The 13,335-nt window shown below is 53.4% G+C and overlaps 1 protein-coding gene across 1 annotated transcript; it reads left to right on the top strand.

The window, feature by feature from the left end:
- The first annotated feature begins 358 nt into the window (after window positions 1–358).
- LOC119098326 (F-box/LRR-repeat protein 15-like) lies at window positions 359–7,230 on the top strand. Its single transcript, XM_037221247.1, has 10 exons — window positions 359–370; window positions 1,700–1,757; window positions 2,136–2,332; window positions 2,782–2,788; window positions 4,160–4,313; window positions 4,818–5,039; window positions 5,470–5,648; window positions 5,937–6,014; window positions 6,107–6,143; window positions 6,848–7,230. The coding sequence occupies exons 1-10, from the start codon at window positions 359–361 to the stop codon at window positions 7,182–7,184; spliced, it is 1,281 nt and encodes a 426-aa protein (XP_037077142.1). The 3' UTR covers window positions 7,185–7,230.
- The last annotated feature ends 6,105 nt before the right edge of the window (window positions 7,231–13,335 follow it).

Below are 13,335 nucleotides of genomic sequence, written 5' to 3'. Positions count from 1 at the left end.
AACCAGCACATTTGGATCAATAGCATGTTCATGATGGAACAATGCAGGACTAATTCAAATATTATGTCAATCTGGGACATGTCTAACTCATGAGAAATCAGATCAGCATGATTCTCCAATATTAGATGCCATTTGCATGAATAATGAGATCAGGTGACTGGAGTGCACTGGAAGGGACATGGCTGGTATTTAAAAAGCAGTTATGCAGGCATGAACCAAACCAATGGTAGTTTGGGGCAAAACGTGTTTTAGCCTATGATATTTGTTTTGAGAGGAAAATAAGCTGTGGGAACTCATGGTAATGGCTCTGATCATTGTACTGGGGCATTTCTTTTTTCATTTCTTTTAGAAGAAAGAAATGTTTGCCAAGGTACAGTTGGGCACCTATTCACAACAAACATGACTTGGTGATGACCTGGCAGCAGACAAGTTCAAACATGTTCTGGATAAGGCTTTGATGGGTTTGATAATGCACATTTTCTTTTAGCATAGTCAAAGAAGTCACAACATAACATTTATATTTTGGGTGAATATTGACAGCATGGAGCTGGATATCATGCCTGTGCCATTTCCATTGCCCAGCCCTGAGTTAAGCCACATCCCATGTGGGCATTCAAGAGCTGATTGAAAAGCAGCAGTGATCACTTCCTGGGCAGCCACTGACACACCTTTGAGTTGCCCAGTGATAAGATTGCCCATTGATTTTGAGGCATTATATTCCACCTCATCAGGCAGTTAGTGACAGATCTTTATCAAACCCATTTGCATTTGCTTGTCAGACAGCAATCATTTAAATGTTCAAAGATTGTGAATCCCTAACTGCATTGAAAGGTGTGGATCCCAGGGTGGCACCAAGGTGGACATGACCAGCTGCACAGCCTGGCCTACAGGTTTGCTTATGCCTAGACCTGTTCCCATCTGGATAGGATGGGGGAGGGAAGTTCTGGCATCCTGCAGTGTTGCAGGAAAATGCCTACTGCTGCCATAGCATGCATGCAAATATGGCATTATTGCAGTTCAATACTTAAAACTCCTTTTACTGAAACAGTGCTTACTGATATGACAAGTGACAACTATGAAGGCTGTTAAAGCTTAAAAAGTGCCAGTTTATGTGATAACACACTTGACTGTTGGCCTTGCTTGTAGTCAACATAATGTTATTTGCTCAAATAGTTACTCAAGCCAGGACAACTTTTAACACACATATCAGACCAATGGCAGTTTGCACTGCCTAGCAATCAATTCAGCACTCATATGTATTCACAGTCTTGGAAGCTAGATAGTTAATCATCTCGCGTGGTCGGTGGTCGAGTAATGGCGCGCTCTCCGTGCCGTGCCGTCTTCAGCCCGCGCTCTCCGTGCCGTGCCGTCTTCAGCAGTGCCGTGCCGTCGTGCCGTCCGTGGTCACGGTCCACGGCCCTGACCAGCGGACCACCGCACCTTCACGCTGCCCGTCCGTAACCCGCCCGCCCGCAGTGCCGGCCGCGTCGCCTCCATGGACGCCGACAGCTGGTCGCAGCGGCTGCGGAAGCGCACGCAGCATGCGACGCCGCCGTCGGCGGCCGGATGGGCCAGCGCGGCGGCCGGCCAAGCGCCGCCGGCCGGCCAGCGGCGGCCGGCGCGCAGCGAGCGGCGCGCGCCGCCGGCCGCCGAGCCCCGGCCGCCGGCGGCACCGCACATCAACGGCCTGCCCGAGGAGGTGCTGCTCTACCTGCTGGCGCACCTGAACGTGCGCGACAGGATCCGCGTGCGCGCCGGTACGGGACGGGCGGCTGCGTGGGGGGAGGCGAGGACGCCGGGCTGCTCCACTGGGGGAGTCATGCCGACTGGTGACTGCTGGTGGTGTGACGCTGAGCTGACCGACTGGTGCCAGGTGATGGCCGTGGCGGTGCCGCTGGTATCGGCGGTGCCGGATAGGTGACCGCTTGCAGTGTACGACTGCTCACCCGAGCTGCTTGTAGCAGGCGCCTGTCGGAGAGTGTGCCGCCGCTGGAGCGGACTGTTCATGACAAGCGTCTGCTGACAGCGTGACCGCTAGACTGAGCTGCGTGCGCGTGTGTCAGGGTCGCTCTCCGCAGTATACGGCGTCTGTAGAGCGCTGGTGCCTGTGCCTGACAGTGTGCCCGCCGCTGGAGGGAGCTGTGCCAGCTCAGCCTTCGCTCATGTGCGTCAGATCAACCTGAACCGGTACTTCGGCCCGATGCACCTGCAGCGGCACCCGGTGCTGACCGACCAGCGGTTCAAGCATGTGCTGCAGCTGCTGCCGAACCTGCAAAAGCTGGAGCTGGGGCCGGCCGGCGCACGGCTCTCCCGCAACGGCATCTCAGCATCGGTCAGTGCGCGCCGGCCCGCGCCCGACGTCCGCGGCAGGCTCGGCAGGCGGCCGCCGGATTTCATGCATGGACGCTCGTTGAGCGACGTCGCTAGCTGCGGCAGTCCGTTTGCAACGGAGGGACGGAATTCGCGGGTACCAGGGAATCTGGCGGAGACGCTTGCTATGGGCGACTGTACCCTGTCGATTGGTGTCAAGTTTACAATTGGGCAACCGACAATTGGCCAACCGGTATCACCTGTGTCACCTCACCGACTCAGTGCTTAGTGCTGTTTGCACCAATTGATGACGCACAACTTTTCTTGGTTTGGAATTTCCTTTGTTCAACAAAAGCGTGACGATGAGGGCAGATGGGCTGTACAGACCTGCGCTGGTGACGGACTAGAGATGCAGATTTTCAGCCCGCCAACCCGCCAATTTCTGACCCGCAAGTGCCTGCGGGCTTTTAGCTGGGCCGTGGGCTAGACTTGGCAAGCATTTGCGGGCCAAACCTTGTAGCGGGCAAACGAATGTATTTTTTGTTATTCACTGAGCTTTAAAATCATGCCAAAACGGCAGAAGAATATATTTTTGTTATTCGTTACGCCTTAAAATCATGACAAAACCAGATTGTGCTGCCAGACACAAATATATGAAACAAACGTTTCTAATTTTTTAACAGGAGTGACGACGGTGACAGAAATCCCATGGCATACATGGCACACCAGTTAACCAGGATGCACAAATTGAACAGCTTTAAGCAAACATTTCACAGAAAAATACTACAATAACAATTAAAATTTTGAAAACCTTAGCCGGATTTCATTGAGCGTCAATTAGAACAGTCCTTTCAATAAACACACTGCATTCGGCTATTGTTGTGAGAGTGTGTTGCACTCAACCTTTCTTGGGTTACACAAAATCATACCTCACAAATCGCAATCAATATCCGTGATTAATGCAGTGATGCATGAGAAAGTGTGAGTCCTTCATTGCCTCATTGAGTCCTCATGAGTCCTTCATTGCCATAGGTTCACTCACTTGTCAGTACAGCCAACAGTTACTGGCGATCAAATGCGCAACAGTTGCCAAGACTGGAAAAAGTGCTGGCGTAGGTTTGTTTATCTATCCGAAGAAGACGCAATTTGCGACCACAACTGCAGGGGACTTGCACAGTACCGTTTCCCGTACCGTGATTGTCACCATTTTTAACGGATTTTTCACGATGGCTTTTGTTCGGTCGTTTTTGTTTGGTTTTTGCAATATTTATATCTGTATGCAGCCCTGTGTGTAAAAATCATCTGTACATATGACGTCAAGGAGGCATTCAGAAAAATCGAAAGTTGCGGTCTGCAGGTTATGTGAACTGTAGAATGAGTTCGTGGAAATTGTTTTTATAACTTTTGTTTGCTTCCATAGAAGTTTTTCTGCAGCCATATGTTACTTTATTTGATGACATCGCTAAACGTCAGTGATGTCACTGGAGGGGCAAACATTCGTGGCTTTCCTTGCTCTCAAGCCGCAAGACATAAGCGGCGATATCACGTAGTAACCGTTGAGGTCATTTCAAAGCAGTCTGAAGCAGCGGAGGTGCTCTGATTTTCAACTTGAATCACGTGCGCTACCGGGACGCCCGTCACGTCCTGCTGAGCCGCTTCACAGACATTGGCGCCGTCTAGCGCCGTAAGTCGAGTACGAAGTGTGGCGATATCACGTAGGACGTCGCATGAGCTGTATCACATAAGGCATAAGTGCGAGCTGCGCCCATCCGATGTTGAGGTACCCCTTGCACTTGGTCGCTGCTGTTCTAGTCACTGATGTCCTCGCGTCTGTCGCATGTGTCGGCAGGCAAGCTGTGTCCGCAGCTGATTGACCTGGACATCAGCTGCCTGCGGATGTCGTTCCGAGCTCTGGAGAACCTGTGCCGCAACTGTCCCCGGCTGCAGCGGATCAATGTACCGCAGCTCAACTTCAAGGAGCAGAACCTGGAGGTGCTGCTCAAGTGAGTGCGCGATGTCGGCCGGCCTGACAGAGGGCGTCCGGTGGAGGGCAGTTACCAATAGCAGGGGAGCATTGGTTCGTAGAGGTGACTTTAACTTCGACTCTTCGTTTTACGGAATGTTTGAGACGAAGTACTGGTATCATGGATTGCGTAATGATGGGACGGTCGCCCATGTGTAGGGTGTTGGTATTTACACCAGGTTTCGGCCTGTTATCTCTCCGGCCGACGTCACCTGGTAATGAGCAAGGTGTGTGTGGGTGTATGTTTCGTCATACGGCTTCACGATCGCAGCTGTTTCCGTCACTGTGTCGGCGTTGTAGCCATAGTTCACGGAGCGATCATGCCCAGGGAATAAACAGCACGTCTTTAGCCGTGTCACCCACACGCCGAACATGACCCGGACACTCTTGCTCCCCTCGACACGGGCAACCCTCCCCGGACGTCGGCCACCGCGAGCTGCCCCGAGCTGCCCTCCGTGACCCCGCCGCTGGCGGCCCCGTCCAGGTACCTGACAGAGCTGCGCATCCTGGAGCTGGTGTCCACCAGTGTGACGGGAGACTGCTTCAGCCTGCTGCCGGCGTCGGTGCGCAAGGTGACACTGCGCGCGTGCCCGCGCATCCGCGAGCACAACTTCTGCCTGGTGGGCGACCGGTGCGCACAGCTGGAGGAGCTCTGCCTCAGCCAGACGCGTGTGACGTCACACGACATCAAACACATCGCCGCCAGGTGCGGGGCCGCGCTCGCCGCCGCGCGCGTGGCGACGGGTGGGGTTCGAGGGGCAGTGGCTGGTGCGGACCGGGCTGCGTTGTGTCAGAGCTCGAGATGTTGGGTGGAAAAGGACACATCTTGTGTGGAGTTTCTGTTTTTAGCATTTTAGTGGTGGTCTTCCCATTCGGGCATGGATTGAATTGTCCGCCGGTTGCGATCTCCTTTGCGGCTTTGGAAAGACAGTTCTGTCTCCGTGGCACCTTTTGACGATGCGATGTCGACGCACAGCCAGGCTGTCGCCACCTACCCGGCGTGGGGACGGGCGGGATGTGGGCGCACTGTGTCGTCGCAGGGCAGACCCTGCGGGTCGGTGTTGGGCGCAGACGTGTCTTGGACATCGGAGGGCTGGCGGCCGTATCACCTCTGACCTTCAGCTGACCTGGCCCAGGTGTCGGAACCTGCGCCACCTGGACATCAGCGGCTGCAACCTGGTGCAGCCGGAGGAGTTCCTCGAGCTGATGCCCAATGTGACGTCACTGGCTGCCGGCGCCTGCCCAAACATCAACAAGAACACGTTTCGCGCGCTGGTCAGCTACTGCACCAAGCTGGAGCGGCTGGACTTGCGAGGTGCGCCGCCGCCGGGCGGGGAAGGGGGGGGGGGGGCGGCAGCCGGCGGCAGGGGCCGCTCAGCACTGCGCGGCCCCAACTGCCCGCCAGCCGCGTGCCAGGGGCGCATGCGCCAGTGGGCACTCGGCGGATGCGGTCGTGTTGATATTATACAGCTCGCTGTTGTGAAGTCTGCCGCGGCCGCGACGTGTCGCGTCCTGCCCCAGCCCGGCGGCCGCCTGCCGGTGACCCCGGCCCGACTCTGACTGCCCGCCGCTGACTGACCGGTCCGCCCCGTCTGCCCGCCAGGCGGTGCCTCGCACAAGTACGTGCCGGCGGCCGGCCTGCAGCTGCTCTGTCGGCTGCCGCTGCTCTCCTGGCTGGACTGTCAGCTACCAGAACGAGGTGACGGACGAGGTGCTGCGCAGCCTGGCCAACTGCGCCCGGCTCGCCACGCTGCTGCTGCGGGAGAACTACAGCGCCCGCTCGCCCCTTCACCGAGAAGGGCCTGTTCGAGTGAGTGGTGCCGGCGGCCGCGGCAGGCGTGCGGGGCCGCGGGGCCGGCCGCTCCCCATGCCCGGCACGGTGGTGGTGCGGCAGTCGGAACATCGGGTAGTCGGCCGACAAAGTGCAGCTGTTCGCAGCATCTGCTGCTCCTCGACTCCCTGGTAGAAAGAGTGCCTTGCCTGTGCCGTGTGCAAAGTGACGCAACGGGGAGATTTCAACGGTCGGTCTATGGACCGTGTGACCCTGTGCTTCAGTCGTGACAGTAACAGTTGTTTCGCCTGCTATGGCCTGTCCGTTGTCCATTGGTGACGTGTGCCACCGTCCGTTGTAGTCTGTGTGTGACGTTCCTTTGCAGTCCGTCGGTGACGGGTGTGATGCTCCGTTGCAGTCCGTCGGTGACGGGTGTGATGCTCCGTTGCAGTCCGTCGGTGACGGGTGTGATGCTCCGTTGCAGTCCGTCGGTGACGGGTGTGATGCTCCGTTGCAAGTCCGTCGGTGACGTGTGTGGCGCTCCGTTGTAGTCTGCCGGTGACGTGTGACGTTCCTTTGCGGTCCGTCGGTGACGGGTGTGATGCTCCGTTGCAGTCCGTTGGTGGCGTGCGGCGCTCCATTTCAGTCCGCGGGTGACGGATGTGACGCTCCGTTGCAATCCGTCGGTGACGTGCGTGACGCTCCGTTGCGGTCCGTCAGTGACGTGTGACGCTCCGTTGCAGTCTGTCGATGACATGTCGGTCGCTGGCTTCGCTGGACGTCAGCTGCGTGCAGTGCATCTCGCGTCAGCTGTACGACTCGCTGGTGTCGAAGCTGCCGGCCGGGCGCCGCCTGTCGCTTATCGTCGGCGGCACCGACCTGGAGCAGCTGTATCTGGCCGAGCCGGACGACGACCGGGTCAAGCTCTGCCAGGGCAGTCCGGCGCCCGACTACCCGGCCGTCATGCACGACGACCCGTCGTCGAGCGATGACTCTGACTCGGACGGGCCGGAGGAGGAGCGCTTCGCCGACGTGTTCATCGACTGGCTATGGCTCAACAACGCACTGTGGGCCGTGTAGCCGGTCGCCGGGCCGCCGCCGGCTGCACCGCAATGGCGCGCCGCCCGCGCGCGGCGGTGGCGAAGCCGACCGGACGCGTCGGGCGCCGCCGGAGAGCGGCCCCTGCCCGCCCTGCTCCTGCTCCTGCTCCTGCCCGCTGCCCGCTGCCGCCGGCCGGTCAGGCGAGGCGCGCTGCCGGGACGCCCGCTCGGCCGCCGTCGGGTCGCGGCAGAGCCAGCGGGCTCGGAGGGACACGCCTCCGCCGCCGCCTCCGCGGCGCGGGCTGTAGTGGCGGGTGGCAGCTGCCACGTGTGCGCTGTCCGTGACAGTTATTCCCGTCGCTGGGCTATGTCGGCTGCATATGCTGTACTGCGCGCTGGTCAGTCTTGAGTGTATGGTGTTGCATACGGCCTGCGCGTACGTTGTGTGATGCGTAAACGCTACCGTGTTTTGCATTTATTGTCCGTGGATTTCGATTGTTGTTGTGTTTCGTGCTGTTAGCCGACACAGAAAGGAATCATCATACGATGCGGCCCAGATCTTACCGCCGTGCTAAATTGTCCTGATGTTTTGAACTTTGAGGAACGTTAGAAACTTCTGTACAGAAGGCCGGGTTTCTTTCGAAATTTTCGCTTCTTCGTATTATGTCGTGGATCCGGTGATAATGACTTAGATCGATAAATATCATGCATTCCCGCACGAACGCGGTGCGTGTCGGAGCTCACAGACTGGGATTGCGAGCGGTCTGTACATTCACGGAAGAGAGTCCTTGTGTCTACTTTGTGGTTGCCGTATTCGTATTACGCCTTTGGAAATATTATTTGTTAAGTTGTTTTAAGACATTTTGTTAAATAAAAAGAACTTCCTGCTGTTCCTCATTTATTTCGGGTTGATTCGAAGGAATAACACTGGAGCGGTCTGAGACGGGCACCACCGTGATCACGCCTGTGCCATCTGGAAAACAGGCTGCGTTTAAGGTACGCCTCAAAGCATTAAGCGTACCAAAACGTACCTAATCTTGTTTTGCGTTCAACGGTAAAGAATCCCTGATAAAATGAAGCAGCACTTCAACCCCATCAAATTGGAACAAGGGGTCCTGTTGTGCGTCGTCTATCGGCATGCTACGATCGAGCAAAGCATAAATGGTTTCCCACTTTGCCGCTCAGGCGCCTCCCATATTGGTCACGGGCCCGCAATTTTGCGAGACCTTACAGCGTAAGCTGTTGAGCGCATTTGCGAGGAGCATTATGCGTATAAATAAGACAGTACTAACAGCCTCGTTCCTCATAGAATAGTCAGGAAAATGGAGAGAGAAATGCATTGACATTTCGTCTGCATGGCTTTATCGAAACATTTATCAGTAGCGTCTTCTTAGCCTATTCCTACTTGTGACATTCAGTAGTACATTATAGACTACTGAAATTCATTTCGATGAAGGCATGTGACCGAAATATCAATACACATATCTCTTCATTCTCCTTGTTATTCTACAAGGATATATATATATATATATATATATATATATATATATATATATATATATATATATGTATTGAGGTTCTTCAGTTTTTTGGCCATATTCGTCGTAAACCAGCAGCCCGCATAGTCGCTGGTGCAGGTTAGGGCGCCTGATAGATCTGGCGACGCATCTACAGCAGTCATTGAAGGATTGTCTCCACACTCAATGGGTGTTATTGAATTCATGAAGTATCGAAGCTAGAGGGGCACCGACACCAGTGTGCCCCGAAACATACGGCGCTCTCAATGCTTTCAGTTCGCGTGTGCAGCACCGGCGTAACAGGTTAGTTCGGCTTAGGTTATTTTGATTGAGGCGCTTTGGCCCTAGAAGACACTTTTACGCCTTATGTGTTGATGCGAGATTTTATCATTCAAATGGCGATGAGGTTCATGCCTTTTTTGAATTGAGAATAGATGATAACTTTTCGAAATCTGTGTTCCACGCAGAAAGAAAAAAAAAATGACAAAGCAGGCCGGGGTTTGACGCATCGGGCACAGAGACGGCTTACCGCTGGTTCCGGTCTGATGTTTATGATTAGATATCTGAAATGCATGCGGAAGAACACAATGATGAGATAGCCCAGACAGGTCGGCTGTTTGGCGAACATGTGGCGGGTAAATGTGTTTGCGTAATGTCCCGGCTTTTCAAAAGGTCCAGTGCTGCGTCGACTGGCATATGCGAACTGTACCGCTGAGATGGCGCGAATAGTATTGATGCACACGGTGGCGCCGCGCTGCATTTATTCTCATACACTTCACATACATAGGGCTGCAGACGAAAATGCGCATGTGCAAATCTTGCATGCAGCTACTCGTAGAATTAAACCCGTGTATTAAGGCTCGTCCGGGTAGAGTGTTAGGAGCATAAAGTTGGAAGTGTCTAAAGTTCGTAATGTAAAAAATCGTAGACGATAAGGTTCGCGTGGTAACTTGTTCGTTGAGGAAAGATTTGCGACATAAGTGTTTGTGCTCGCACAAGTTCGTACGGAAAAAGATCGTTGCAAATGTTCGTGCGCAGATAATCGTCAGAGATGAGGTCCGTATTACAAAAAGCACGTACGCAAATGCTGGTATGTCACCGTAGGATGAAGTACGCAAAATGATTATGCCAATGTTCGCCAAGTTCATTTGACAAAAGTACCTTCCCAAAAGTTCAGTAAGCTGGTGTATCATGTAAGTACGAAAAGTTAGTACATTTCTCAGGATTTAAGCTTCTGCTAAATTAAAGCCTGCTTGATAAAGTGCGCACACAAAATATTAAATGCACTCGTGTTTTATAGACAGTGATAATGGCATCTGTCGATTCAGATTTCATGGCTAGCCTTACTCTCTATGGCACTAGCATGCCCAACGGCGGCCAGCAGATAAACTCGTACCAATGAGAACAGTTGAAAATGGCCCTGGAATGGTTGAGACCGTAGGATCAAAAATTAAAACTCTTCACTGCAGAGCACGGAGTGCGCCACTGACGCCAGCTGAGCACGCCACGGACGCCAGCCACTGACACCAGCTGAGCGCGCCACCGACGCCAGCTGAGCGCGCCACTGACGCCAGCTGACGGCTGCGGCGGGAGTCGCTCGGTTGTGGAATGCGGGGGGCAAAAGCTCCGACGACACCCGGATTACTTGCTTAAAGTCCAGGGGAAAGGTGCACCCGCTGCTCCCGCACTGCGCCCGCTGGCACCCGCGCGCACCCGTTTGCGACCGACCCATCAATGCCCGAGGCTTTTACTTGCAAACTGTACGCAGGATAGAGCTAGAAATTATACGGTCGATGTCATGTCCGAGATCAGTTGGCAGAGATCATGTCAGCGAACTTTGAGAGTTCATGGTGTGCCATTTGATACCCGGGTGATCGATCTACCCTGAAACACTCTCCGTATAAGTACTATCCATACGAACACGCTGCTATGCGATCAATGCCTTCGAACATTTGTGTTGGCACATTGTGTGTACAAACTTTTTCCATGCGAACTTTTCCAATGTTTCACGTGTGTAAAATATTGGAAGCCAGGGGCTCAGCCAGCCTTCTCAACGGAGGGGGCGGGGCTAACTTGCTTTGCGACGGAGAAGGGGGGGGGGGGGGGAGTGACCATGATTTGCGATGGGGGCTGGACGTAAAGAGCGTCTCCGAGTCTCATTGACAATAAATACGCACTGCGAACGGACTTGCAGATCCCAAAAACGCTAGCAGGTACAGTACCCAGCGTATCAGTGAGCTATCAATGTTGGTTTTCTCTGGCACCTTTGTTTCAGTATGTCCGTGAAGTTAGCGATTTATTCAGCGATTTTTACAGCAACGAGTTTCGATTTCCCTGAAAAATGGCTTCAAGGTCAATTGCGGCATGAGAACTCCAAAAATGACTCTTATTTTGCAACATCATATGACCTTCCATGTCAAAATCTGGGTCAAAGTACGAGGAACTCGATTTCACCCAAAAATTACCAGCCAATTTTCAACTTGAGAACGTCAGAATATTCAACACAGAAAGAACCAGCGTCCGTTCAAAAGTCCTGACCTCTCAAGGTCAGTCTTCAAGATCAAAGGCGGGCTCAAAGGACGGTGAACTCCATATCACCCAAAATTACCGGCCGATTTTTAACTAGCAAACAGCAGAACATTCATCACAGAAAGAGCTAGCGTCCGTCAAAAAGTCCTGACCCTCTCTAGGTCACCCTTCAAGGCCAAACGCGGGCTCAAAGGACTGGAAACTCCATATCACCCACAAATTGTCGGGCGATTTTTATTTTACAAAGATCAGAACATTTACCACAGAAAGAGCTAGCGTCTGTCAAAAAGTCCTGATCTCTCAAGGTCACTCTTCAAGGTCAAACACGTGCTCAAAGGACGGGGAACTCCATATCACCCAAAAATTACCGGCCGATCTTTAACTAACAAACATCAGAACATTCACCACAAAAAGCGGGCTGAATGCGGGCTGAAAGGACGGGGACTCTAAATCACCCTTAAAGTACCGACCGATTTGAAACAATAAGCATGCAAAGTATTCACAAGCGCATGAGCTAACGTCCGTAAGATGTCCTGACCTGTCAAGGTCACCCTTGAAGGTAAAACAAGAACTCAAAGGACGGAGAGCTCAAGATCACTTACAAATTGCCATCTTGTTTCGACTCGTGAAGCGTTAGAACATTAACATTGGTCAGATACAGCGTTCGTCAAAATCATGCCTTTTGAGGTCAACCTCCATGGTGATATTCGGCTTGTTCTTTTGATGGCTCTGCACTCAATGTTTTGTGGTGACGTTTAAGGTTGATCGGCCGAGTTTAACGTTTGTCGTCGTATAATTCCCTGAAATAGTTGTCTCTGACCATGGGTGATTGTATAACATTTGAGAAGCATACAATAAGAAGAGAATGCAAATGTGTTGGTGATTGCGGTGTATCTGTCCCAGCTCATCTCCACTTTATTCGGCTCTCCAAGACTTCGCCTTTTGAGGCTATCCACACCCTCCTCACCGTAACGGAGAGCCATGGCATAAAGTAAAATGCAAACCTTTCACCTGGCCGTGTATTCAGACGCGTGATCGAGGTTGGGACGCCACAGCTCAGACGCCCAGTGCGACCCCCAAAAACCAAGTGGCTACCAGGGTAATCAATACAGACTGGGGGTCACACACACACACCACAACACACACACACACCACACACACACACACACACCACACTAACACACACACACACACACACACCACACCCACACACACACAGCCACACACACACACACACACACACAACACACCCCACACACAAAACACACACACACACACACACACACACACCCACCACCCACACCCACCACACACCCCACACCCACACCCACTACCCACACACCATCCACCACAAACCCACACACCCACACCCACACCCACACACACCACACCCACACCCACATCCCCACACCCACAACACCCACCATACACCCACACCAACCCACACCCACACCCACACCCCCACCCTACCCCCTACCCCCCCACACACACACACACAAACACACAACACACAACCACACACACAGATACACACACACACACACAACACACACACACACACACCACACACACACACACACACACACACACACACACACACACACACACGCACGGACCCGCACGCACACACAAAGACAGTACGTCTGGAGGTAGATAACTGGTGCATAGCAAACGTCTAGCCAGACAGCTATTGCAGAGCAAAACGTTGCTGAGTAGTGCGCGCGACATAGACGGCAGGTGTCTCACAGCGCATGTGGATGTTAAACTCTGTTTAATATCTGAACTGCGCTGTGATTCAAGGAGCTCATACCTGGACCGCGCGGGGAAATAAAACCCAGTCACTTTTGCACTAAAATCACAGCGGACACCGAGCTGCGTGGGGCTCATGGCATGAACGTCTCGTTCCACGGTGCATGGATGAACATGAAAATAATTGCCGTACAGTCGGCGGTAGGCAACATAATATGGTAGCGAGTAAACGAACACTGCATTGTATATACATTTCACTAGATGGCCCTGCCTGGGCCGTCAGCCGACGTGAGCTTGGGGGGCGCTGATGCGCAAACAACAATATCCTTAGATGCATCGCACCCTAGCTCTTCCTAGGATGAATGCTCTGCTGTTTGTTAGTTAAAAATCGGCCGG

Source organism: Pollicipes pollicipes, unplaced genomic scaffold (genome assembly GCF_011947565.3).
Source record: "Pollicipes pollicipes isolate AB1234 unplaced genomic scaffold, Ppol_2.1 Scaffold_4740;HRSCAF=5597_pilon_pilon_pilon, whole genome shotgun sequence".
Classification (NCBI taxonomy): Eukaryota; Metazoa; Arthropoda; class Thecostraca; order Pollicipedomorpha; family Pollicipedidae; genus Pollicipes; species Pollicipes pollicipes.
This window is presented reverse-complemented; position numbering and strand designations above follow the sequence as displayed.